Below are 26,519 nucleotides of genomic sequence, written 5' to 3'. Positions count from 1 at the left end.
CAAGGGCAGAGGGAGTGGGGCGCTGAGATCTACGTATAGGAAGGAAGTGGGGGGGCTGCCCACTCAGAGTCAGCGTGGGGTGGAAATAATGTGCCCCAGAGAGCAATTGGATCCACCTGGGGGGAGGGCAGGGGGCAGAGGGGACATCCCTGCTTATCTGTGACTGGCTCGGTTTCACTGAGCTGGGCCCCAAGCTGCAAAGGAGCTACTGTTCACCTTTCCTCCTCACCAGGTTGTTGGTGCTCAGGGAGCAGCACACCCAGAAAAACATCTAGTGGGGTGGCAGCACGAGAGGCCCTTGGGAGCAGGGCCCTGGGTCTGAGGCCTGTTTATCCCCCCACACCCTGGCGCTGTGGCCTCTCAGGGATGCTGATGGGGGGTACCACCGTGCCCACCCTCGTCACAGAAGCTCAGGATCATTCAGGGCGAGGTTCAGACCTTGCCCACGGCCACAGAGCTGGGAAGTAGGGGCAGAGCCCAGGTCTGCTGACACTGAAGCCTGGGGACTTTGACCCCCACTGTGCCCCTGCAGTGGTGGAACTGGGGTGCCTCTGCCCACCAGGGGACAGGGAAGAGCAGCCTGGGCAGAGAGGAAAGGCCAAGAGACACCGCCGGTCCAAGCAGCGGCCAGCAAAGCCCTCTCGAGGAGCTGTATCAGGCTCTAGCCCCCGCCGCTGTGGACCTCCAGGGAAAGTGATGCTGAGACCTAGTGGCTTTTAGTGCCACCTGATAGCCCAGGCAGGGGGCCAGGCTCCCGGCATCTGAGTCCTGCTTACCGCCTGCTCCTGGGGCTCTGAGACTGTCATCCCCCTGCATCTCCTCTCTCCTGTCTGGGCCCACCCCACACTCCCAAAGAAAGGGGTTGTCCTGGGAAGGGAAAAGATGCCTGTTGGACAGCTCAGAGCAGTCGGGGTACTGCAGCCATGCCCCTGTCTTCTGGACCTCCCAGAAGTGGGAAGACATCAGAGCTGGGACCAGGGGGCCCTTAGGGCCCCCTGGTCTGGCCGACAGGGACCCCTGGTCTGACCCACAGGGACCCCTGGTCTGACAGGCCCCAGGACACAGGGAATCAGCAAGCGCCCTGGAAGAGTGGGAGGCCAGGTCTTCAGTCCCTGGCTGTGTGACACTGACCCAATTGCTAAGTGCCACCTGTTGCGTGGGGACAAAACTGGCTTCTCCATTACAAGGTGACAGCGATAAGCAAATGAAAATGTGCCTGAGACGGCCCAGCACAGAGCCGGCGCTCGGTCAGCAGGAGCGCAGAGCCCGGCAGAGGCTTGGGTCTGGGGGGGCACTTAGTTCACACAGCACCTGCACTGGCTCCTGCGCCAGCACGGCGCGGGGGGGCGGGGGGCCATCCCAGCTGCCAGGGGTGAAGAAGCCAGACTTACTTGAGGATGTCTTTCTTATTGAAGAACGAGCAGTCCTGTAGAGAAAACACACGCAGTGGGTTGTGAGGCCCGGATGCTCCTTCCTCAGCACCTCACCGGGATGGCCCCGGGCAGTGCTGGGGGGAAGAGTCACCACCACCCTCCCGGCCCAGCCCACAGGGGACAGCAGTCCGTGGGTCCAGAAACCACCTCTTGAAGCCCTGGGCCTGACCCAGGGGATGGAGTGCAGCTGTGGGAGCTGTGGGGCACCTGGGGAAGCAATGAGCGGGCAGAGGTGGGGGCCCGTGTGCAATCCCAGGGCAGTGGGGCGCAGCTGAGGATGAAGAGGGCCACCGTCACAGTGCAGCCCCTGAGAAGGGAGCCTCGTGGAGCTGGGCGGTGTGTGAGTGGCCGTGGGAAGCAGCCTCGTGCTCAGAAACCGAGAGTTTTAGGCACACAGACGGCGGGAATGGCAGCGTCTACCTGACGCCTGAAGCCACAGGGATCGATGAGGTCACACCGGGAAGGCAGTGGAAAGGCTGAGGGGCGGAGGAAGGTGCCAGAGGGGAACTGGGGGCATCTGGACGAGGGCAAGGGCACCAGCCCTTCGCAAAGCCATTCCGGTGCTTGCTAGGTGCAGGCCAAGCTGAGAGCCACAGCACTGTGCGCGATGGCCATAGGCCTGGTGGGGGGGCGGGGGAAGGCTCTGAATCCTGTTTTGTTTAATCCTCCGCACTAGCCTATGGGGGCAGGCATTGTCTGCCCAGTTTACAGATGGGAAAGCTGAGGTTCAGCAAACTGCAACTCTTTGTCCATGGAAAAAGTCGTGTGACAATGGTGATACTGTGTCTCTTGAAAAAAAGAGAAAGGAAGGAGGGGAGGAACGAGGAGAGGAGGGAAGGGAGAGGAGGGAAGGAGTGGAGTGAGAAAACTAAGGGACTGTGGCCTAAGGTGGGACAGGCGACAATGAAGCAGTCAGACCTTCACTTGGGAGGAGACTGACATCTAGCTGGGCCCTGGCTGTGGTGATAGAGGAGGGGACCCCCAGGGGACGCTGAGTTACAGGACTTGCCCTCCACTGAACATGTAGCTGTGGGACAGCAGAGTTGGAGCAGCTGGAGGAGTAGGCCTGGGGTCTGGGGAAGGCAGCAGAAATGTTTTGGAGTTTCAGGGGTGTGGGCATGGATCCAAAAGGCAGGGAAGGGGTCTGGGAGGAAAACTGAACCTTCAGGATCATTGGCACCTGGGGATGGGGAGGAGGATAGGAGACCCTGCAGATGGGGGAGGGAGGGGTCACCCACAGCTGGCCCGGCTGGCCTGAGGCTGGCTGGAGAGTCAGAGGGTGGGAGGTGAGGCTCTCAGGTTTCACAGCTCTCATTTCTCCCACCCACTGGGCTGCACTGGCGGGTCCTTCCAGGCTCTGGCAAAGGATTAGAACCCAATGCTGGGACTGGCTCCTACAGGGTAACCTGAAGCCAGGCTGCTCTGAGTGGGGACCCAGGCTCCCTGCCCCCTCAGGGCTACTCTTCACTCCTCAGCACCGTCTACCTTCTCACCTGTGCCCACCTTGGAGCCTTTACCACACTGTGCCCCCCACCTAGACCGCCTCTTGCCGGCCCTGCTGGGCCTGCTCCAGAGCTGCGCTATTTGTGAAACTTGCAGTAAAGCAGAAGCTCCCTTCCATCCCGCTCTCCCACTGCCATGAGTGCCCTCCCCTAGCACACACCTCACTGCCTGCCTCTCACAAAGCTATACTGGAGGCAAGGAGCACACATGGCACCCCCTCCTCCCCAGGATTCAAGATTCATATTCCAACCGGCATCTCGGCCTTCGTTTACCCTTCTGTAAACTGGGGCCAGGAGTCGGCCTCCCTGTGACTATCAGGGCAAATTCCAGCACCTGGTCCACCCCAGGCGCCCCACGAATGTGGTCCCATTCCTTGTCAGGGCCTCAAGTGCCACTGAGAAATCTGTTGTTGGCAACCAGGCTTCCAGGAGGAGAAGGGGCCACGTCAGAGGCCCCACACTTCAAGCCCGACACCAAAATAAACATTCACGTGGCTGCCAAGCCCCGGCTGCTGTCATCTCTCCCACCACACTCTCCACAAGGCGACCACGACCACACCACACGGTCTGGCCGTCTGCCTGAGGGAGGTGGGCAGGGAGCACCCCAGTGGGGCCCTGAAGGAGAGAGCATCTGGAGGGGGTGGCGAGGGAGGAGGGAGCGGCGGCTGCAGGGCCCAGGGCAGGCTGGCCCGCGGGCAAGTCAGGGGCTGGGCTCCTGTGCCACCAGAGGCAAGTCGCACAGGGTGGGAGGGCACTGGGTCTCCGACCTGGGCAGCTCGCTGGCTCCTGAGGCAGGGGACCTCCACGGGTCTAAGGGGCGGCTGCAGGGGACCTGAGAGAGGGAGCTTGGAGAGGTGACCATGGAACACTGGTGCCTGGCTGGCCTCCTTCCCCAATTATTTCCATGCTAGCGCCACAGCGAGAGCCCCCCACGGACAAACAAGACATCATCCCCCACTTAAAACCGCATTTGGAGGACGAAGGACCTCAATCCCCACCGAGGTAGGACCCCAGCTGGTCCTGCTTCGCAGAGGTTCGCTCTCCTGGGCCGCTTCCCGGGATGAGGGGTCCCGCCTGCAGCCCACGTGAAGGCTCCGAGGAGTTGCGGCCCAAGGTCAAGCTTGGAGTGAGGGCAGAGGCCGGGGCGACTCGGGACCCGGCCTTTGGGGGCCTGGCAGCGACGGGAAGACGAGGGGAGGGCGCGGCTCACCTGGTAGTTGTCCAGCTGCTCCTCCGTGAAGATGGTCTGCTTGTTCCCCATGGTGCGCGCAGCCAGCCGGGCGCCGCCTCCCACTCGCGGCCGCTCAGCCCCACGCGCAGCCCGCCGCGCAGCCCACGGGAGGGGCGGGGCCGGGCCCGGGGGCGGGGCCTGTGGGCGGGGCCTGTGGGCGGGGCCTGTGGGCGGGGCGCGGGCCGCAGGTCCGCAAGGGGGCGCCCGGGCCCAGAGAGCGGGCGCTGCCCTCAGGTCTCGTGCCCCTGCGCGTGGTGTGGGCGGCGCGCACCCGCCACGTCTGGGCTGCGGACACCTGGCTGCGGCGCCGGTGCGGGCGTGACCCCGGCAGGGCCTTCTCCCACCCGTCCTTCGCGGAGAGGGAGGGGTCACTCAGCTGCCTCCTGAGACCCGTCCCGGGCCAGGCCGGGGCAGGGCACCTCCGGCCCCTGGGCCTCGTGGGGAGGAGGACAGGATTTGCTCGCCTATTTTTGAGTCCTTGGACGCAGATGTGAGACTTGAGAGGATCTAAAGGGCTACTGTGTCCTGAGACTGGGACGAAGGCCAGGACATTTTCTGGGGCTTTTAAGCAAATGTCATCGCTGTCAAGTGCCTTTTAGGGGTCCAGCACACACGTGTGCGTTCTAACGCCAGCACAGCTGATTCTACAGGCATTACCTCCATCTCACAGATGAGGACACTGAGGCGCGAGTGGTCCAGTAACTTGCCCCGGGGTCCACAGCTGGGAAGCGGCAGAATCTGGCTGGAGGCAGACACTGGTCGGCAGCCCCTATTCCACACGGCGCTTTGATGATAAGGCCAGGACTTCATGCTGAAAACAGGAGGTTTGTTTCTTAAACCACTTGAGAGGCTCACCCCGAGTTTCTGACTGAGTAGGTCTGGGGTGGCCAAGAATGTGGGCATCCACGTTCCCAAGTGGTGTTGAGAATCACTGAGAACCCTCAGTCTCGCGGCCGCCTCCTCACCCTTCATTTGTATTGGATATGGGGGATAGGGGCCTCAGCCTTGGGAAAGAAGTCAGGATATGTGACCAGAAATTCAGAGAATGTGGACTTTTCGGGCAGAGAGGCCTTTGTAAGACTCGCCCCACCCGCACTTCCCTTTTATATTAGAGTTGGGAAAACTGAAACCTCTCCAAAGCGCACAATCACTTAGAAAAGTTCTGCCCATCTCAGATTTCACATGGTCACAAACGGGCCAGTTTTCTGTGTTCAGACCCTCTGGCATGTTCTTTTACAGTTGCTAATCTCTGTTGATGTGCAGTCCAGCCGTTCCAGGTAGCAACACCAGGACCTCTACAGCACACTGCGTTTTCAGCTCTGGGAGCCCCTCGCCCCTCCTCCCACAGAATGGGAGCAGCAACCTGACTAGAAAATTCCTAGAACACATCCTTTTTGATCGCTATTGTTGGTGACCTGAATGAGGCCCTCTCTTGAACTATTACAACAATGCTGTGAGGAAGGTCAAGGGGTACAGTTCCCATGTTACAGATGAGAAACCTTGGGCTCAGAGAGGCAAAGTGATTTGCCCAGTGCCACCCAGCTAGGATGTGGCAAAGCACGTCTCAATCTCATTCTCTGATTCCAGATCACATGCTTCTGCGGCTCCCAGCAGTTGGCTGTGGTCCCTGAGAAGGACAAAGTGTGTTTGAAGTGAGGGTGAATGGAGGAAGAGGAAAGAATCATTGATTATACCTGTGCTGTGCCCATTTACTGAATAGGACGATTGCATGAACGCCCTTAAGTCTGTAGTTTCGTCTCATCATCCCATTTCACAGGTAAAGAAATAGTCTTAGAGAAGGTGACTTGCCAAGGTCACACAGCTGGTAATGGATGGATTTAAATCCGGCCCCGTCTAGAGCATGTGGTTACTGTTTCTATAGGCATTGAGAATACAGCATCGCACCGAAACAAAAATCCTGCTCTCCTGGCATTTACCCCTGGCGGAGAAGACAGATTGTAAATAAACAAGGGAAATATACATGGTATGTCAGGTGTGGGATAAGTACTATAGAAAATAAAGCAGGGAAGGGGGGCATAGGTAGCAGTAGGGAGGAGGGGTTGCCATTTAAAATCGAGTGCACAAGAAAGGCTCTATTTACAACTAGCCTTCTGGAAGATGAAAAGGAGAACTGCAAGGAGGTAGCACTTCACCCACCGGAGGGTGGCTGTAATGAAACGGGCAGACAACAAGTGACCGGAATCTAGGAAGCGGGGAACCACCGTGCTGCGCACCCAGCTGCTGAATCCAGGACGGAGGAGGCTGCAGGAGGAGTGGGCCGGGAGAGCGGAACCCGGCGGCTTCCGCGTCGGTCGCGGCCGCGTGCGTCACCTGGAAGCGGGCCGCGACTGGCCGGCGGAGGCGGCGCGTGTGCAACGGCCGCTGAGCGGCGCGGGGACTCCCCGGGCGGGCCCTGGGGCGGGGCCTGCGAGGCGGGGCCTGCGAGGCGGGCGGGCGCGGGCCGCACGGCTGCGCACTGAGGCCGCGCTGTCGCCGCGGTGAGGAGACGCGATGGCAGGGCCCGCGTGGATGTCCAAGGTAAGCGCCCGGCGGGCGGCGGCGGCCGCGTGCATCGGCGGGCCGGCTGGCGGCGGCTCCGCGGCCGGCGCGCGGAGGGGCGCACCCCGCACCCAGCGGCCGCGCCCGGAGGGGACGGCGTCAAGGTCGAGGAGGGGCGCGGCCCTGCTCCCGGTCCGTCCCCGGGGCCGGAGCCCAGGCCCCGCGCCGAGCTGCGCGTCCGAGGCTGGGACCGCTCCTTGCTGGCGGCCGGGTCTCCCGCGGGCCGCGCGGCGGAGCCGGGTCACCTCGCGGGCCGCGGGCGCCGGGCAGGCGAGGTCCGGGGTGAGATCCCCGTCCGCTTCCTGCCGGGCCCCCACCCCAGCTCTCCCCGGGCTGCTCCTGCGACTGTGTCCCCTTCGAAGGACACGGACCCCTCTTACCACCTGCACCCTCGGAGAGGGAGAGCACTAGCGCCTCCTTTACCTTTTCCGTGAGAATCTACGATCTGGAGGGCTTCCGCCCCCACGGCAGCTCAGGGCTAAGACCATCTCTGCGGCTCCTTGATTTCCCGTGGCGCCCAAGACGCGCCTGAAGAGGTCATTCTCAAGGTCACGCAGGAAGTCGGTGTCAGACCCGACGAGGAACCCAGGCGTCTTGGTGTTCCTAGTTCTTAGTTCCATTCTGCCTGCTGTGGGGCCAAGGTCACATTCCAGATTATAGGTACAGGGAAGAACAGACTCTTGGGGTAAAGAGCAGTTCCCTAGAAATCTACCATAAGGAACATAATTGTTTTCCTAAAGAATTTTATACTCTTTTTTTGTTTTGAGTTTACAGTGAGGTCCACATGCACTGTTATTTAGTGAAAACGCTCTGCACAGGAATGTAAGAGTCTTAGATTGAAATCCTGGCAGTGCCACTGATTGGCTATGTGATCCTGAGCAAATTGCTTTACATTTCTGAGCCTTAATATGCCCATCTGTAACATACACTTATTCACAGAGTTGTTTAATGATTACATAAAATAATATAAAAGCAGCTAGTACTTGCAGAAGGAACATACACCTGAAGCGTTCTTAGCTGTCAACATAGGAGGTGTGATCAAAAACTATGGGGAATGTTGCTGTCACCTGCCATCCAAGGGAAACGCAGGGACCTTCAATATAGGAAGTGGCGCCTCGAACCTTAGTAACAGTGTGTGACAAGTTTCAACTGGTTTGGTGCGGTCAGTCGGGTGTGAGCTACTGTTGAGAGGAGTGTTTTAAAGTGTGTTTTAATCATCCTCCATCATGACAACGCTCCATGTCACACATTGCTTCTGATGTACGGCAATTTCTGTCAAATAAAACATTACGGTATGTCCTCGTCCACCTTATTCACCATGCGATTTGTGGCTCTTCCTCAAAGTCAGAATGACCATGAAAGGTAAACATTTTGCATCGATTCAGGACATCGAAGCAGTCACGATAGCGCAACTAAAGACACTCATGGCAAAGGAAGTGGCAAGGACGATGGGATGTGTTCAAAGCGAGGGGCAGTATTTTGAGAGGGATTAATGGCAGTGTTTGTTTGTTTTTAAATTTAAACATTCACCGTAGTTTTTGATCATACCTCGTATTTACTCATATCTTGCAGTCATGAAACAGACTGGTTCTTGGGCATCAGTAGGGTTTTATTCAGTAACTGGGTTGTGCTTGTTACGTCTTCGGACCTGGATTTGTGTGACGGTAACTGTTAGGTCACATTTGCTTCTGAAGGTGAAGCAGCTTCTGTGTCACTGCCTAAACAGAAGTCAGTCCCTTAACCACTGAGCTTACACGTAACACCAAACTCACCTGTGGTAGGTACGGGCAGCCTTCAGAACAAGGGACGAAAGCAGCATAGTTGATAATCAGTGCGCTATCAGTATGTTTTGCCTTCAGGGTCTATAAGGAGAAAACCCATAGATGTTGAGACAGTGTTGGGTTGTGGAATCACAAGACCAGGTTCTCCTCTGACACGGACTCCCTGTGTGACCTTTGACAGTCATGTGACTTCTGTGGTTCTGCTGGACCAGTTTCTCCCTTTAGGGACTGGAGTAGAAGTTGCCTCAGGGGCAGATCCTCTGAGGAAAACCCAACGTTTGAGCTAAAAAATGTGTAGTTTCAATCTACCTTCAACATCTTTTAACAAATTATTTATAAAATGGACTTTAAAAGCATATGGTACTTAAGTTCTCAAAACAAAGGTAAATGAATATTTAGGTTTTCAGATCTGAACTAGGTAGCCACATTGAGCTAATATATGAGAAAATATCCCTCGGAAGTTCCCAAATATCTCTGCAAACTTACAGCATTAGCAGCCATCAGCAGTGGCTTTGTTTCTGCCTCTCACTGCATGTGGTTTAATTCTGTTAACGACATTTCTTTGTTGATATTAATATAGGTGTCTCGGCTGCTGGGGGCATTCCACAACCCAAAACAGGTGACCAGAGGTTTGGCTGGTGGTGTGAGTATAATTATGTCTTTTATTTTTTCCTTTTAGAAGTTTCTCAAGAAAGATTTATTATCTAGCCCTTTATCTCCATTTATTTAAAAGTAGGGAAAATTGGCCATATTTATACTGTAAAAATTATTGGCTAACATGCACAAATCCATTAGGTCACATTTAAAAGAATTATATTACAGCTGGCTATGTAAGCCTGTCACGTAAATATCTTGAAGGAGACTTGTTAAAAATAGATAGAAATTTCCCTTGAGCCTGTTATTTCCCAATCTCATTTTGGGAAGACAGTGTTTTTCAAAACTAGTACAACATGAGAAAAAATTGTTGAGAAGCTTCAAAGCCTGCTTTGCGTTTTTATTTTGTGAGCTTCCCTAAAAACAGTAGCGTGATCGCCTATTAGCGTGATCACCACATTTCTAGAACATTCTAATACCGTGGGTCAGTGACTTCCTATCTGTTTCTATTTTACCCTTTGTTATAGAATCTGATGGGACTTCATTATTCCTGCACTCCCACGTCACATCTTATTCCAGGAGGGATTTGCAAGGCCATGCTACATCTTCCCCCATTTACTGTCTGACTATGGAATAAAGATTGTTCTGGTGGCCTGATGATATTTGTCATGACATGTTGGGAGAACAGGAAGCAGCAGCCAGGAGGTCCTAGGCTCAGCAGAGCCCATGAGCAATGCAAAGATACAGAATGCGGTTCCTCTCCAATCCCAAGGACAGTGAACCGAGCGTTTCAAACATGTTCCGAAAGCTAATGATATGACCGTTACACTCTATTATTTGATTTTTACACTATCCATTAAAAACAAGTATCAGCCTGGTGGGAAGGGTGTTATATTTGAAAGGTATAAGAAGAGAAACTAACGTTTACAAAGATTTCTTCAGCTGTACAGAAACATTCAGAAACAATTAGTCCACCTGCTCAGGGAGTAACACTGGAAGGCCAAAGACCAGGGAAACTTGATTCTGGGATTTAAGAAGAGTAGCTCAGGCAGCTGCAAATGAGTAAGGCCAGGGACGTTGTCCAGGTGGGGAAGTCCCCAAGTGGAGGGAGAGGGTCTGAATATTATCTTAGGTCTTTTAAAACCTCTTATTATTTCCCTTTACACATTTGTATATCTGTGTTTGAAACGCTTCATTCTGCTTGAAGCTTTTGAAATAAATCATTGATGCTACATTAAAAATGCACTAAGTATAACTCAGATTCTGCATGTATGATCACATGTGCTGTTCTTATTGGTTACATGTAAACTTTACTGAGCTCATTTTAATTACATTTGCCATTAAGGAGCCAGTTTCATAGAGGAACTCAGAAAAATGGAGACCCTCTCTTGATGTGAAGTCTCGTCTTCTCTGAGTGCCAAAACAGACCTCAGTGGTATTCTGGGAGTGTGTTGGAAAGTGTTCTGTGAGACTGAACAAGCTGCGTGAGAAACTAAACTTTCCAGGACTCCAGTGGCGAGGAAAGCACTTGCCTCCATGAGAAGCCGTCTAAATTTTAGAGAGAATGTTGTTGAAATTTTTTGCTCTCTTTGGTTTTATGCACTTGAATTAATGAGTCCCTTTGTAGCTGGTGTGAAAAGTAGTATCAATGGGGAAGTCTACTTAGTTTATTTTTTTATCTAAAGAACATCACTGGAGTTCTTTTTACTACCTCTGAACTCAGGTAAAGAGTAGACTTGTGGAGTCTTGATTCTTACCTCCTCTTGGACAAGCCCTTGGGAGGTAGGTCTGTTTTCTTAACGGCATTTGGGTCTTTTTGACAGCCTCCCCCCCCAATAAGCTGGATTTCCTTGTCAATGACATTGTGTTTTAGACCTTCAGAAGTCAATTCTTACTGTCTTCTTTGATTTCTTATATTCAGGTTCAGACAGTAACTTTAATTCCTGGAGATGGTATTGGCCCAGAAATTTCAGCTGCAGTTATGAAGATTTTTGATGCTGCTAAAGTAAGTGGGCTTAAAAAAAATACCCTTAATAAGAACTTGTAGAAAAGTTTCCTTACCAGTTGGAGTCTGTGAACTTTAGGATGAATTGTCCCCATTTGTATGAAGCTGATAAGGTCTGCTGTTAGTCTTCACGATTCTGCACAGGGGTGTTCGCTGTGTCACCATGGGTGGTTCCAGCCACCACATGGCACCGGCTCTGGCGAGTGATCAGAGCAGTGCCACAGTGTTCGAGGGTCTCTGCACCTTGCCTGGGTTCAAGGTCTCCCAGCCCTGCCAAATCACTGTCTGCCTCTTTCTGCCTCCCTGCCAAACAGGAGAATGCAACTGGTATTTCAAAACACTACATAGGAGGTTTTGAAAGATTTAAAAAAAAATTCCTGATGTGGTATCATCAAGTGTAAGGTTTTATTATTCTTACAGCCCAGTCTTCAATGCAGGTAGATATCTTATAATCCTTTTGTTTTGGGCATTTAGGAAATTTGGACTTTGTTTGATATGATGATTTATTATTACTATTTATAGCTGTTAGGCGATATAATGTGTAAGATTAAATTAGTGTTTGTCATGATACCAACAGCTATAAATCAAGGAAAGCAACTTAGTGAAACTACACGTACGTTGTTTTTCCTATATGAGTTCCTTGTTAAAACTCCTGCAGAGGAAATTATGCTTCAACACTAGCACATACCCCCAGCGGACTGAAATATGGTCGCTCACTGAGCTGTGAGAGGTGGACAAGGAGCACGTCTTCCTCTGTTATTCCCAGTGCACGCTAAGTGTGCGGGCTGCCAGATGTGTGTGCACACGTTGCAGGGTGTATGTGGAAAGACAGGATGACACTGGCTTATACCTTAAAACTGTTCCCTTCATAATTCACATACTGCACAGTTCACCCATGTAGAGTGTATAGTTCAATTCAGTGGTTTTTCGCACAGAGTTGTGTAGCCATCGCCACAATCTAATTTTAGAACACTTTCATCACCCAGAAAGAAACCCCACACTTGTTAGCAAGCACTACCCATCCCCCCCACCTCGCTCACCCTGTCCCTCCCATCACCAGCCCCTGGCAACCACTAACCTGCTTTCTGTTTCCATAGATTTGCCTATTCTGGACATTTCATATGAGTAGAATCTAAGAATCTATGGTCTTTCATGACTGGCTTCTTTCACTTAGCATAAGGTTTTCAAGTTCATCCATGTATCACTTCTGTGAACCATTTCTCCCCTTCTGATAATATTCTAATTATAGCCATGTTGAGTTGTGCAAACAAGAAGTGGACAGGTGGCAGCTAGGAGCATGACTGGATGGGAAACTGTGGAGGGTCCTTCTGGGCATATAGAGAACGACATCTCTTCCTACATGTTAGGAACCTTCTGGAGCTTTATTGTGTGTCTTCACCAGTCGCATCCAGAGGTGAAGAAGTTTCTTTGTAATTGTGGTATGAATGCCAGTCTGTTCAGCTTTTCCAGCTCACTGTGCTGTGCTCTGCATACAGGTGCCTGTTCAGTGGGAGGAGCGGAATGTCACTGCCATTCAAGGACCGGGAGGAAAGTGGATGATCCCTCCAGAAGCCAAAGAGTCCATGGATAAGAACAAGATGGGCCTGAAAGGTAGCCCTGCAGTGGGTGTGATGTCATCGCCGATTTCTGCTGCCACTCTTACATTTTGGAACGTTCATGCATTTAAGCTAAATGAAGCCAGCCTTTTATGAAGCAACTTACTCATAGTAAGATGCTTTGCTTTTTATTTTGGGACATATTTTTCCCCAGTAAAAACATTAAGTATTACTGGCCAATGTCCAATGACAGTATACATTTATCTTCACCGACATTTATCTTTTGCATACCTTTTACATTTTATCTTAATTAATACAAATTTAAGGACATGAGGTGACAGATTTGAATCCGGACAGAACAGGTTTGAATCTTGTCCCTGCCACTTCCTGGCTGGGAGGCCTCCACAGACGTCTTACTCTGGTTTTGTTTGATTTTTCCACTGCATTTGATGGCTGCTAGAGCTGGCGCTTCCCAGGAGGGTGGTGAGGATTAGATCACGTCCCGCAGCCGGCCTGGTGCTGGGCCTGTCAGTAGGCGCTCAGTATGACAGGAGTGCGGCCGGCGGCCCAGAAAGCTTCCACGAGGAGCTTCTCTTCCTCCATTTGATTCTGAGGGCGCGTGAAGAGAGGCAGACACATTTCACAAGGCAGCTTAAGCGGGTCAGTGGGCAACACTGGGAGTGGGTGCCTCAGGGTGACCAGCCACGACGGACTCATTCCCGACGAAGAGAACATCAGACTCAGAGACAGGGTACCCGTGTGTCCTTCTGAACTCCTGTTCTGTTGTGCAACTGTCCCTGGTTTGTGAAGCGTCCGTTAGACGTGTCACACAGCTATTTCATGTCCAAAGAGCGGGCCCTAAATACAACCCTGATGGAAAAGTGAAGAAAAAAGGAATCTCAAGTAAACATTATGCACTTGTGTTTATAAAGAAGGAAAGGTCCTTGTCATCTGGGGATTCTTCTTTATTACAGGCCCTTTAAAGACCCCAATAGCAGCTGGCCACCCATCCATGAATTTATTGCTGCGTAAAACGTTCGACCTTTATGCAAATGTCCGACCATGTGTCTCAATCGAAGGCTATAAAACCCCTTACAACGACGTAAACATTGTCACCATTCGTGAGAATACGGAAGGGGAGTACAGTGGAATCGAGCATGTGGTATGTTTGTGGAGGCTCTTTTTATTCTTGGCTGGGTTGTTTCCCATGCACGTGGCAGTTGCTCAGATTCTCAGGGGCAGTTCACGCTGACCACTGTGAGGTGGGGCATTTGTCTTGGTCCTGCGTCTGGCCACAGAGGTGCCAGGAGGACCAGCGCATGGGTCCTGGGAACGTGCCCCGTTTGAATTTTGCATCCTGACTTCACGGGCGCTCGTGGGCAGGCGACCATGGTTGCACCTCAGCCCTCCCTGCAGTGGGGCTTCCCGTCCCTGCCTCGCAGGGTTCGGTGATCGTGAACCCCACTGACTGTGGGCCGCGTGATGCTAGCCATGGCCGTGGGCCCTGCATGACGCCACTGCAGATGTCCCGTGCCCTTTCCAGAAGCAGGACTTGTGTGTTTCAGATCGTGGACGGAGTTGTGCAGAGCATCAAGCTCATCACCGAGGAGGCGAGCAGGCGCATTGCGGAGTTCGCCTTCGAGTACGCCCGGAACAACCACCGGAGCAACGTCACCGCCGTGCACAAGGCCAACATCATGTGAGTCCCTGCGGGGCACTGTCGGGAGGCCAGTACGGCCCTCTGCTCTCCTCTCCAGCTAGCTCACCAACCCCGGGTGTCTTGGTCCGGTGCTTCTGTCGTCACCTCCTGCGTGACGTGCCTCACTGGGTGAGTGACTGGAGCAGATTTGGGCGGCAGGAATCCAGGTCCCGGAAGAAGCAGAGAAAGAAGCTGTGGACTCTGGGGCCCCGGGTGCTGAGGCCAGTAGGTTTCAGAAGTAGAGCAGTGGGCGTGGCTCCGCAGTGGCCACGTGCTCAGGGCCTACGGCAGCCCGTGCACCTGACGGAGCAGTGACACCTGTGTCACTGGCAGCTTAAGTCCTCAGAGCCAGTCTGCAGGCCGTCTCTGACATATGAAGAAACGGGTACCTGACCTAAGGAGGGTGGTGAGTGTGGAAGGTAGCGAAGCCATGTATTAATAAATAATCCAGTAAGTTAGCCTTCTTAATGTAGCCGCATGACACTACCGCCTAAAAACCAAGTTTACTGTAATTGAAGGCAGACGTCGTGGCTTCTGGAACTTCAATTTCCTGAACTTACTTTACTTCTCTGATTTGATGCTTTTCTCTCTACAAGTTTTTGCTTTCAACACTTTTTATTTGGTTAAATACAGGCGGATGTCCGATGGGCTTTTTCTGCAAAAATGCAGGGAAGTTGCAGAAAACTGTAAAGATATCAAATTCAATGAGATGTACCTTGATACAGTGTGTTTGAACGTAAGTACGTTTTCATACTGACCTGCCCGTCTGGAGTGCAGTGTGTCCTGCGCTGTATACGCTGACTGCTAAACGCACCTATGCTTCCCGTAGATGGTACAAGACCCTTCCCAGTTCGATGTCCTCGTTATGCCAAATTTGTATGGAGACATTCTGAGGTGAGCCGGGCTGTGCCTTTTTGGCCTACAGCTTATTTATAAACGTCCAGAAGGAAACTGATTTAAAAATTTCAATCAAGTGTTATAAAAGACAGCATTTGCTGTGAGCTAGGACTCGGGCCCTGATGAGGCGGGAGGCGGGACTAGTGGTCACAGGCGGGTGCGTCACTCCCTCCTTCACATGCCCTGTTGGCTCTGGGCTAGTGCTCCCTGATCGCTCATTCCTTCACATTTTTCAGGTGTGGTGTTGGTTGGTCGGGTGATTGACTTCAATGTTTTATGCAGAGCTAGGTAGGTGGGTGGTCATTTTTACAGATTTTTTGTAACTTTTGACATAATTTCAGAACTTACAGAAAAGTTGCAAGAATAGTACAGAGAATTCCTGTGTATTCAGCACCCAGGTTACCCAAATGTTAACATTTTATCACTTTCACGGTATTACTCCCTCTCTCCTTCTACACACACACACACACACACACACACACACACACTCTCTCTCTCTCTCTCTCTCTCTCTCTCTCTCTCTCTCTCTCTCTCTCCCTCTCACTCTCTCTCTTGGCCAAATGGTAATTTTCTGACTCCATCATTTCCTTCTTACATTCATTAGTGGGTGTTCTACTGTACGGATAAGCTCTTCCTTGTCTCGTGTGTATCTGTTTACTTATCAATTAGGACTCAAGTTTTCTCTGTATGTAGTGATTACATCCAGCACTTTCGTTCATACTAATGTGTAGGTTGTCCCAAGGTGGCCAGGGATCGTCCCTTTGAGCTGTCACAGCCACATGCTTTAGGCTCATCTTGTATCTTCCCAACCGCAGTCGCGGACTCAGCCCCTTCTCCAAGGAGCCCTGGTTCCTTTTAGTGGAGGATGGTATTGAAACACTGAAGTCTGGGTGCTGGGTGAGATGTTTTACTTTTCACACCAAAACCCCTGACATGCTTTCTGCCCCCAGTGACCTGTGTGCAGGACTGATTGGAGGTCTCGGTGTGACACCCAGTGGGAACATTGGCGCCAATGGGGTTGCGATCTTCGAGTCGGTAAGGATTCCAGTCAGAATGGCATGGGAACCCAGGAGTGGTGATCTGCATAAATATGTCTGACCTTTTGGGTTTCTCCAATTGTTGAAAGGAAATGATGCCTTGGTTAGGTTTTTACGTTAAGTTTGATTTATTCATTCATTTCCCTCGTTTACTTTGTATCCTTGTTACCTATCCTTCCTCAGTTAAAATACTTGACCAAAGGTTGACAGGAAAAGAGGGTTAGTCCATAGTTTGCAGTTTTTAAAAATTACTTTGGCGCTTTGTTTCTCTGCGGCCTTATTTCTAGGCCTTTGTCTGAGGAGTTGGGCACGGCCACTGTTCAGTTACCGTCCTCCCGTGAGGACACTGGTGAGGGCCCCTTCCGGGGCTGGGGGTGTGCTTGCCCTGGCCCTGACCACTGCGCTTCCGGGCAGGTTCACGGCACCGCCCCTGACATTGCGGGCAAAGACATGGCCAACCCCACAGCCCTGTTGCTCAGCGCCGTGATGATGCTGCGCCACATGGGGCTGCAGGCGCATGGCGCCAGGATCGAGGCCGCCTGCTTCGCCACCATCAAGGACGGGAAGGTACGCTCCCCTCGTCGCACGTGCTGCCTGAGGGCACTTCCCGGGGGCTCCGGCGGGAGCCCAGGGCCGAGCATGGCCACCAGGGCTGAGTGGCACCGAAGCCTCTGTGTACAGCGGGGCCAGCGGGGCCGGCACTCAGCCAGTCCAGTGGAATCGTGTCTTTTGTCATTTTGTGACTGGCTTATTTCACGGGCCATAATGTTTTCAAGGTTTTAATGTTTTCAGGTTGGCTCCTTTTAAAAAAAATTATGTAATGTGAAATTTCTTCTTACAGCCCAAATATAAGAGATCCAGGCTTGTTTTTCAAGTCTGACCGTCCTATGGAAGGGCATGTGATGTTGTTCGTTGTCACTCGGACACTATTTGTGAAGTTACACCATACAGCCAAGCAGGTGCCTCAGTAGGACCTTCCGTTGTGGATGCGAAGGAACTGCAGGCGCTGAGGCCTGTCTGGCAGTGAAGAGAGGACAGGCTGGCAGTACACACTGCTGTATGGGAGGCATTCTTGCCTAAAGGGAAGTTTAAGAGTTGGTGATTTAAATACCACCGTAGTATCTGCTTCCCAGCCTCCAAAAACATACTGAAATATGTCTTAAGGTTTTTCAACTTTGAAAATACCCCAAGGGATTTCTGAAACCTCTTGTTTAGATTTGTTCTCATCAGATGTCCATAATGAGACGTTTTCTCAGTGGACAGCGGGACTGTCCCAGTATTCCTGGGGTAGGCACGTTGCTTTGGGCACAGCTCAGCTGGTATCTCACTGGGGCTTTAAACAGAAATATCCTTGCTGGATACACTTTCACTTTCGTGTTTTCCTTTTCTCAGAGCTTAACAAAAGACTTGGGAGGCAACTCAAAATGCTCAGACTTCACAGAAGAGATCTGTCGCCGAGTGAAAGATTTAGATTAGCGCTTCTGCCGATGGTACTTGATCAGTCACTCGTAACGGACGCCGCGTAAGCCTGTGTTAGGACATGTCCCATTCTGTGTGCGCTTGGTTTCCTGTTTCCTCTTGTTAGATCCGGCTTTTCTTAACAAAATCTGTGCAAACGATGCAGGTGACATCCCTCAGCCTGTTTAAAGGACTTTCCAAGTGCTTCTTTTATTTATTAAATGTCTATTTGGTATATATTTTTTGGTAAATTCTAAGCAGACTATCATTGCCATTATCAACCATTTTACACTTATGTTAAAACAGTTTTTCCTCAGCTGTAAATATGATACAGAATTAATAAGAGAAACCATGTAACTTTTTAAAGAAAAAGTTTTCCTTGGTTTATGAAAAATATAATAGAAATAAAACAGAATATTGACATAATAGCACAAGATGACATTATCAAATGAACGGGCACGAGAGACATTTCCTAGGAAAGTTCACATCAAAAATAGTTAATATGGTGTATTTCTTAGTTATATGGAAAAATTGAGAGATTTGTCCATTATATGAATTACTGAGTATGAATATATTGACTTCAGATTGAAGAAATATATGAGAGCTATAATTTTTGTTAATAAGACATAGGTAATATATTGGCTACAAAGACAAATGTATTGTTTGATTATTTTGTTACCTTGCAATTTCCTGTTCTTGGCGAGATCTTTTAACGAAGTGGAGGGTGGTAGTTCCTTTTCATTGGACACACGTTAAGCATCATACGTAACAGCATTTGAGCCCCTGGACTGACTGAGTCATACGTGGGAGCTGACCACTCCTGCAGCACACGTATCACACTCCAGCTGATACTGCTAAAAGGCCTGACCACATGGCTATTAATTGTAGGTTTCAGTGGCTGCCCCCTCCCACTCCCCTCAGCACCAGGGGTACGAGACCAGGTTGCAGAGACCCAACAGACTCAGCACTGGGACTTGGGCTGAGCTTTAAACCTTCAGGCACTCCCTCCTCACCCCCAACCCCCTCCCCCATTCCTCCCTGGCCCCCAGCATGATTTCTTTGACACCAAGTCACTATTTTCATGAACAGTTATCCTTTGGCCCCAAACCAAAGGCAACTCATGTCTTCCGTTGCCCCTTGTATAACGTTGCAAACCTGTGGCTTTGCATAATGTACCTAGGTCACAGGGGGATTTCTTAACAACCAGTATCCCTGTCTGGGTGCTTTTTAAGGCTTGTAACCAGACTTACAATCTTACATGTATTTTACTCTGTTTCAGCTGCCGCTTCTGTTTTATTGGATTATGCTAACTGTTCTTGGGTTTACACTAATAAAGAATTCCCAAACTGACGGAGATGTCTGCTTGTTCTACCTGCTTCCCGTTACATGCCTTAGTTATTGTGACTCGGCTTGCGCTAAGGATAGCTGCTGCAGGTGTCAGAGCAGCTGGGTGGCCAGGTGGTGACACCTGCAGAGTTGGCTGCTTTCGCTGGAACGCTGCACTTGACCCTCTGGCACCTCTGCTGATTCCAGGCGCCAGTGGTTACTCATGCCCATGCAGGTAGTACTGTGGGTTAAGTACCCACCACTCTGACGTCCCACCTGCTCAAGTGACAAAGAAAATCAGGTACTTGCTGACAGTTCTGTTAAAGCGTTTAATATCCGTATCACACATTAAATACCAGTAGGCAGCAGCAGCACTACGAAGCACCAAGTCAGCCGTGTGTGCGTGGAGGGGCACCTGGTACTGGAGTGGTAGCGTCGGCAGCGTCCAACAAGATTCCAGAGTGAGTGAGTGAGTGAGTTACAGCCGTTTGCACGCAGTAATACGAGCCGACTTCCCTGCCGCTGGCTGGCCTGCTGAGTGAGCCAGCAGCCCATAAAATCTACCTGGAACTAAGGCCAAATTCTGTCAGCCCTTTCCTTCTGGAATGAGAGCTGGTCTCATGTCACCTGAACAAAAAGCAACACTTAAAACTATGCACATGCGAAGCTTCTCGGAATTGTCAGCTGTTGTTGGCACAAGTCCTGGTAAATGGAATGCTGGTGCCATACCTGACCCGAGACCTAACAGACTTGCCAGAAGTCCATGTGCCCAGACTGAAGACCTGCACTCAGGAAAACGCTCTGGGAGGCCTGCAGTCTTCTGGGGATACTGGAAAGACGGCCTCGGGTCACATTTTTTGCTCTTGGTAAAAAGAATCGATGATGTCTTTGTACTTCTCCAGAACTGTGAGCCGTTTCAGTTTCATCGTGGGACCTCAAAGAGAAATGGGAAGAAATGAATGAGGCCTAGGCTCCTAGAAACCGGAGAAGGTGTGAGGTAAAGATCCAGAGGCCTGCCGCAAGTCCTGTAACTGGATTAAGCCAGAGAATCGAGTGGCCAGCCTCCGAGACGGCCCTCAGTATCCTGCTCCTGGTGGTCGCCCCTTCCACGTCATACCACCGTCGGTCTAAGTGGCCAACAGAATCCAGGAAGTGATGGTCTGTCACTTCTGAGGATGGTTAACAGGCCGGCAGTTTCTCACATACGGAGTCAAGTGTGAGCCACATCCACCCAATTCTTGACCTGCACCCACTTCTGATCCTCAGTGCATTTTCTGTTCTGTCCTTTCAACCAATAAAGGAATCAACCAAAACCACAAAAGACTACAGTTTCTGGCCTGGGCTTTCTCTCAGGTCATTCTTTCTGGGACAAGCCAGCTGCTGTGTGGTGAATGCACGAAGGCAGCTTATGGAGAGGTCCCCTGGCGTCTGGCCAATAGCCAGGAAAGAAGCGTGGAAGCGGCCCATCCAGTTCCCGCCGCTGTTTGCTGTAACCTCATGAGACCCCCTGCCACAACCGCCCAGCTAAGCTGCCTGGACTTCTGACCCACAGAAATTAAGATGAGCGCTTACTGCTCTAAGCTGCTAATTTCTGGAGTAACTTGTTACATACGATAACTAACAGATCATGTCTGCATTTCAGTGGAAGTTCACATGGAGCTGGACTTTGACAGCCTGGGAGGGGATGGGGGACACCTGGCCGGGGAGGGCTCTGCCACGCTCTTTATGAGGAGCTCCCTGCAAAGCACAAAGGGCTCTGATTCGAGGTCCCAGGCAGCTGAACGTCCCCTTTGTGAGAACTCACCCTTAGCTGTGGAACTGGAGACTTCAGCGCCATTTTTCCCCCGTGAAGTACGTGCATTTTATTTATTAAATGTTTTTTTCAGCGTCACATAAAGTGCTGCGAGGATAAGTGCCTGACGGTGTGTGTGGTGTTAGGCCGGACGGGCAGACACGCTCCAGCCTTACTGGCCAGTGAGTCTAGGCTCAGGATCTGGGCCAGGGGACTCTCCTGAAGAAGCCATCCATGTCCCTGGACCGTAACTCTCTCCCCCACCCCAAGACGTGACAGCCAAGAGCAACTGCATCCATCCAGCTGGGGCCGCACCAGAAAACTTTCTGGTTCTGTGGACATGGTCCAGAGGGTTTCACGCCCTCACCTGTCACAGCAGCTGACCTGACACATTATGGTGGTCACTCTCTAGAGCCAGGTGTCTCCAGCCCAGACACTAAAAAGGCCTTTGTGTCTACCTGGTGGTCGCTGAAGCAAAGCAAAGTCAAGTGTGTGTTCAAATTAACGAGTTCAGCACAGACCTTGTGCCTGCAATAGGCTTTCCCAACCACAACCCACGCACTGAGCTGTCAGTGTCCTCCCATGGGAAAGAGGTGGGGGTCGGTCACCCAAAGTGCCACCAGGGACCCTCTGCTGGCCATGACTGCTTCCCGATGGGCACCTCCCAGGCTCTGCCATGGCCTCCGCCCTCCCATACAGCGCCACGAACAGTGGGGAGTGAAACCAGACTAAACCTACCCAACTCTCCGCCTGAGATGGAGAAGTCCCTCTGGAGAATGGCCCACTTCTGGATGTGGTAGGGTCGGGCAGCCGCGTTCCGGTTGACCCTCTGGATGCCCTCTTCAATGGCCTGGTACACGGCCTGGTCCTTCTTCCCCACGATGTCGGACACTGTGCTGGCTTTGCTGCCCACCCGCTGGCAGAACTCCACGGCTTGCTCAGTCAGGTTATCGGTGGGGTCAGAGGTGTCCGGGTCCAGAGTGCACTGACGGACAGACATGGGGTCAGGACTGAGCCTCGCTGTGCAGGGCGCAGCCTGGTCTTGGAGGAGGCGGTGACTAAGCTCTGGCTCTGGGGTGAGGAGGCCGCTGCCCGGGCTGTGCGCCCCTGTGGTCCGAGACTCAGAAGACCTCAGAGAAACCACCATCTAGGACAGGGAGCATAACCCTGCCGCACCCACCAGCTGGGGCCCGTACCTACTGGGGGCACAGGGCAGCAGCACTCTGACTGGCCTGTGCTGGGACATGTCCCTGCAGCGTGTTAACTGTACCTCAGGGCGGAAGGGACTTCCCTGCGCGACGGCTGCCCCCGAGTGCGCCAGCGCTAACTGGCTATTTCAGAACCAAGTCCTGAGACCCAGACGTGTTCTGGCTGAACCCCAGACACACCTTCAAGGTCAGCAGCATGGACAGGAACTTCCTCTGGTCCCCAATCAGCATGGCACAGCTGACGATGGGCAGCTCCGTCTTCACAGCCTCCTCGATGGGCACGGGGGGCACGTTCTCCCCTCCCGCCGTGATGATGAGCTCTGGGGAGGCAAGGCCAGGCCTGCTGAGCCAGGACTCAAGCCTCGGCCCCAGCCCCGGAGGCAGGAGCTGCAGGCGGCACTGCTGGATACTGGGGGAGCCCTCACACCTGCTGGGGGACGGTGGCAGTGCCCAGAGGACAGATGCCCCTCCTCCTCTCCCAGGACTGGCTACTCAAATACCTCACCTACCAGACCCAGTTCCTTAGTGGGCCTCCTAACTCACCCTGAACTCTCATGTCTCCCCCTCCCTGCCTTGGCTTGGTCACCACCACCCATCACGTGCAGGCAGCGTGCTAAGTGCTGCGCGTGCAGCAATCCCGTAACCCTCACCACAGGCCTATGAAGAAGCAGACAAGGAAACAGGCACAGAGGCTACGTACCTTGCCCAAGGTCACATGGCAGAGCCGATATGAGTACAGTGCCATTCCAGAGTCCGAGCCCCTCCCCACCGACTGGGACCTCTCACCTTGTTTACACCTTCCCACGGGGACGCCCTCTCCCCTTCTCGCCTATTTCACAGACCAGCTCAGCTGTCCCTTCAAGAAACTTGGACTCCTACCGTCCACACCAGATGCCTCCTCTGAGCTTTGCTCACGGTGTCCTTCTTCCATCCAGTTATGTACTGGGTGTGTCTGGTCCCTCAGTGCAGTGGTCTGTGCCCTGAACGATGGCTTACGTCCAGGCTGGATGGCAAGACCTCGTGTATTTACCAAACACACCTGGACTGACCTCGGCTGGATTGCACTCATGCCCACCAATTCTAGCTAATTCAACAGCGATGACTTGGCCTCTTCTGTGCACGGGTCCCGTGCTGACACCAGGCACAGAACAGAGCAAGACCGTCACTGCAGCAAGGAGCCCACAGTGCAGTGGACAGTGGACAATGGGGTGTGACAGTCACTGGACAAAGTCAGCAAAGTCCTCTCCCAACTTATTTCCCTGGAAGAACCAAGTTCTTCATGGAAAATTTCTTTGAAGTCTCAAGTTTCACTTTAAATTTAACATCCAATTTGTGTTCTACTCTACATCACGTCCATGTTTGCACATAAAATACGTAATACCTCTGCCCTCGGATCCTCTGGGCAGACTTGCCTTGTTTCTCTCGGGAGCCTGAGTCCCAGCCCCACCGTTTACCAGCTGGGTGACCTTGGACAAGTTACATAATCTCTCTGGGCGTCCTCATTGGAAGTCCCGACAAGAACAGAAACTGCCCCCCAGGAGACTAGAGTAACTCAAGTGATGTCTATTGAGGTGGTTGCACAGCAGGGCTCAGGGCTCGTAGCAGCATAAAGGGGTGGCAGTGCCTTTCACCCCACACCCACCCCACCCTGGTACCTTTGAGACGGCCGGTGATGTAGAGGAACCCGTCGGCATCCAGGCGGCCGACGTCGCCAGTGTGCAGCCAGCCGTCAGCGTCGATAGCCTCGCGTGTCTTCTCCTCCATGTTCAGATAGCCCATGAAGACGGTGCGGCCCCACAGGCAGACCTCACCGGTGCCCTCTGCATCCTGGTTCACCAGCTTCGCCCGGCAGCCAGGCACCACCTTGCCAGAGCTGGGGGTGGGGGCCCGAGGTCTGGTCAGGGGGAGCGGGTTCCTCCAAGCCCGTCACCCCCACCATGAGCCAGGGGTCCCCAACCTCTCAGTCTTCACCAGTGGTCAGGTGTCCCCACCCAGGCTTTTTGTATTTTACCACAGGACCCAGAGCCGAGAGGTAGGACCACTGGAAGGTTTTTAGGTGGATGGATGCATGCACGAATGAATGAATGAAATCCTGCCGGGAAAACTGGAGGCGCTGTGGTGGGTGGGCAGGGACGGGATGCTTCCGCTCACTCCCAGACCTGGCTGCCCCCCTGCCCTCCCTGCCCCGCTGAGGGCTGGCCTGGGCCGCCACTCCACGTGGAGTCTGGCCCATCAACGGTGCTGGGACACCCTCAGCCCTCCGCTGGACAGGGACAAAGGGGGATCCCTCTGTTCAGGGGTTGAGGGCTGTATGGCTGCTTTCAACCACAGACCCGGTGACACAGTGGCACACACCACCTCCGCGAGGCAGGCCTGGCAGGGGACGTGGCCAAGGATGGAACTGTCGGCACTTGGGGACCCCAAGGTCCAACAGCCCAGGTTGTGTGACCGAGGGGTGCCACAGCAAGCCGCACCTATATAGCCGGTAGTTGCGGGGGCTGGACATGAAGTGGGGGCCTGAGGTCTCACTGAGGCCGTAGCCCGAGTACAAGCGAATGTTGAGGCCCAGGAAGAAGTGCTGTGTGTCCGCGGTCATGGGGGCGGCTCCGTAGAAGCTCTTCTGACACTTGGCGAAGCCCAGCGCCTGGCGGACCTTGGCCAGCACCAGGTAGTCAGCCAGTCTGGCGGTAAAGGGCTTCAGGTCGCTGGCGGGGGAAGGAGAACACGTCACACACTCGCATTCCAAGGGTGCTTTCAGTGGGTACACACTGGCCGGCCACTCACCTGTCCTGACTAATTGGTGCCCATGCCCACCCCACTGTGACTACGGATTTTTAAGAGCCCCGCCTGTGAACATGCAGGCACACATGGTGTGTGTGCAGACATGTCCTGAGCCAGGAAGCCAGACCAACACTCAGGTGTGTACAAGCACACAGGCGGCAACAGGTGCACGCCAGTTGGCACACACAGTAATGCACGCATGCAGGGAAGCATACACACACGCACACACGTGTGTGGGCCCATTTAAAGCCCTTGACTGGGTCACTCATGCACATTCACTCTTCATCTATGAGGAGGAGGTGTGAGCGCAGACACGTGCTCATGAGTCTCGTGAGACATGATGCAGTTTCACAGACACGAGTCGTGGAAAACACTGAATTAGAACAGGCCACTTAGATCACCGGCCCTCCCGCAGGAGCGATCTGAGCGTTCACCGGGACCCTTCTCGAGCCACCACTGAGGTCAGGAACCGCCCCCAGGGAGCTGAATGCATCTCGGAGGGAGCAAGTCAGTCCTCAAGTCAGAACCCAAAGCTGGGGTGACTCCTGTGGGGCCTGGGAAGAGGACAGGGGCTGCAGCCCAGCCACGGTGGGGGCCTCTGCACGGGGTCCACAGAGCTGAGGCCAGAGTGGGGCCGGGATAGGCCTGGCCCGGCAGACCCTGGGTTGTGTCCTGGGGTTGTGACCCAGCCCCGCTGCCTCCCCAGGCCTCCTGCTCGCTGTACCTGCCCAGGCAGGTGAGGTTCTGCTCCAGCGTCACCGACATGGCCCACAGCAGCATCTTGCGCCGGATGAAGCCGGATTGGGCTGCCACCTGCTGGATGCGCTCCATGATCTTTTCCCACACCCGAGGCACGCCCATGTGGGACGTGGGCTGCACCTCCCGCAGCGTGTCCACCAGGCTCCCCTGCTCCCGCCAGAGACAGGCAGCTGCTGGTCAGGGCCGGCCAGGAGCAGGGGCCCTGCCTCATCAGCTGCACACCACACCGGCGCCCTGCACAGGTGTGCAGGCAGGTGCACACAGCCTGGGGCACGTACTGTGGCTGGAACTCACTGCTTCTTTGCCAACAGAACCCTGACGCTGTTCAGATGCTTCAGAAGTACCTCGGCCCCCTGTCCTTGGTGGTGACTCCCCCCAGTGAGTGATCACTTGTAACTCACAGGTGATATCCTGTCCCGCTAAGCAGTGATTGGTTTAGTGGGGACATGTGACCCAACTGGGGCCAATGAGATGCCAGGTGGGGGGTGGAGTCTGCTAGGGAGACTTCTGGGAAAGTTTTCATGGTTAAAACAAGGACCCAAAGAATAGGTGTAGCTGATGAGATGGGGTGCAGGGCGGGGCAGGCCACCTGTGCCCATCTGTGACCTTACTCTTAGGATGCCCAACCTCGATGGTGGTGGCCCCAAGGGACTACTCTGACTCGATTTCCTTTAGGTGATGGCATCAGTTTTCCTTCCTGTCCAGTCACTTATGGCTGAGCTCACTGCAGCTGAAAAGATTCTGATATGCACACTCCCAAGTGCACACGAGGGCCCTCAAGCACACACGTGGGTGGCCCTGGCATACATCCCCACACGCCCACATGGCAGACCGCACACCGACCTTCAGGGCATCAGGCTCGGCAAAGCAGACCTGGGCCCCCCACTGCAGGCCCGTCCAC

At 53.2% G+C, this 26,519-nt stretch overlaps 2 protein-coding genes and 1 long non-coding RNA gene across 3 annotated transcripts; 1 reads left to right on the top strand and 2 right to left on the bottom strand.

The window, feature by feature from the left end:
- Positions 1-4,157: 4,157 nt before the first annotated feature.
- LOC308495592 lies at positions 4,158-12,572 on the bottom strand. The gene is made up of 5 exons (XR_013993011.1): positions 12,184-12,572; positions 11,162-11,408; positions 8,498-8,587; positions 7,149-7,353; positions 4,158-4,977 (listed from the first exon to the last, which is right to left on the bottom strand). It is a non-coding gene; the product is annotated as an uncharacterized lncRNA (long non-coding RNA).
- Positions 6,550-19,102, top strand: LOC308495590 (isocitrate dehydrogenase [NAD] subunit alpha, mitochondrial). The gene is made up of 11 exons (XM_081080555.1): positions 6,550-6,704; positions 9,087-9,149; positions 11,022-11,105; positions 12,602-12,716; positions 13,636-13,823; positions 14,227-14,360; positions 14,994-15,096; positions 15,190-15,254; positions 16,208-16,292; positions 16,709-16,861; positions 17,687-19,102. Exons 1-11 carry the CDS (start codon positions 6,678-6,680, stop codon positions 17,768-17,770), a joined length of 1,101 nt encoding a protein of 366 aa, XP_080936681.1. The 5' UTR covers positions 6,550-6,677; the 3' UTR covers positions 17,771-19,102.
- Positions 19,103-19,387: 285 nt separating this feature from the next.
- Positions 19,388-26,513, bottom strand: LOC308495591 (long-chain-fatty-acid--CoA ligase ACSBG1). Its single transcript, XM_081080556.1, has 7 exons — positions 26,462-26,513; positions 25,584-25,765; positions 24,553-24,783; positions 23,734-23,951; positions 22,259-22,398; positions 21,609-21,855; positions 19,388-20,012 (listed from the first exon to the last, which is right to left on the bottom strand). The coding sequence occupies exons 2-7, from the start codon at positions 25,718-25,720 to the stop codon at positions 19,927-19,929; spliced, it is 1,059 nt and encodes a 352-aa protein (XP_080936682.1). The 5' UTR covers positions 25,721-25,765; positions 26,462-26,513; the 3' UTR covers positions 19,388-19,926.
- Positions 26,514-26,519: the final 6 nt, after the last annotated feature.

This window comes from Rhinolophus hipposideros (assembly GCF_964194185.1).
Source record: "Rhinolophus hipposideros genome assembly, contig: HAP1_SCAFFOLD_542, whole genome shotgun sequence".
In the NCBI taxonomy this organism is placed as follows: Eukaryota; Metazoa; Chordata; class Mammalia; order Chiroptera; family Rhinolophidae; genus Rhinolophus; species Rhinolophus hipposideros.
The sequence above is the reverse complement of the archived record's forward strand: the minus strand, read 5'-3'. Positions and strand labels throughout refer to the sequence as shown.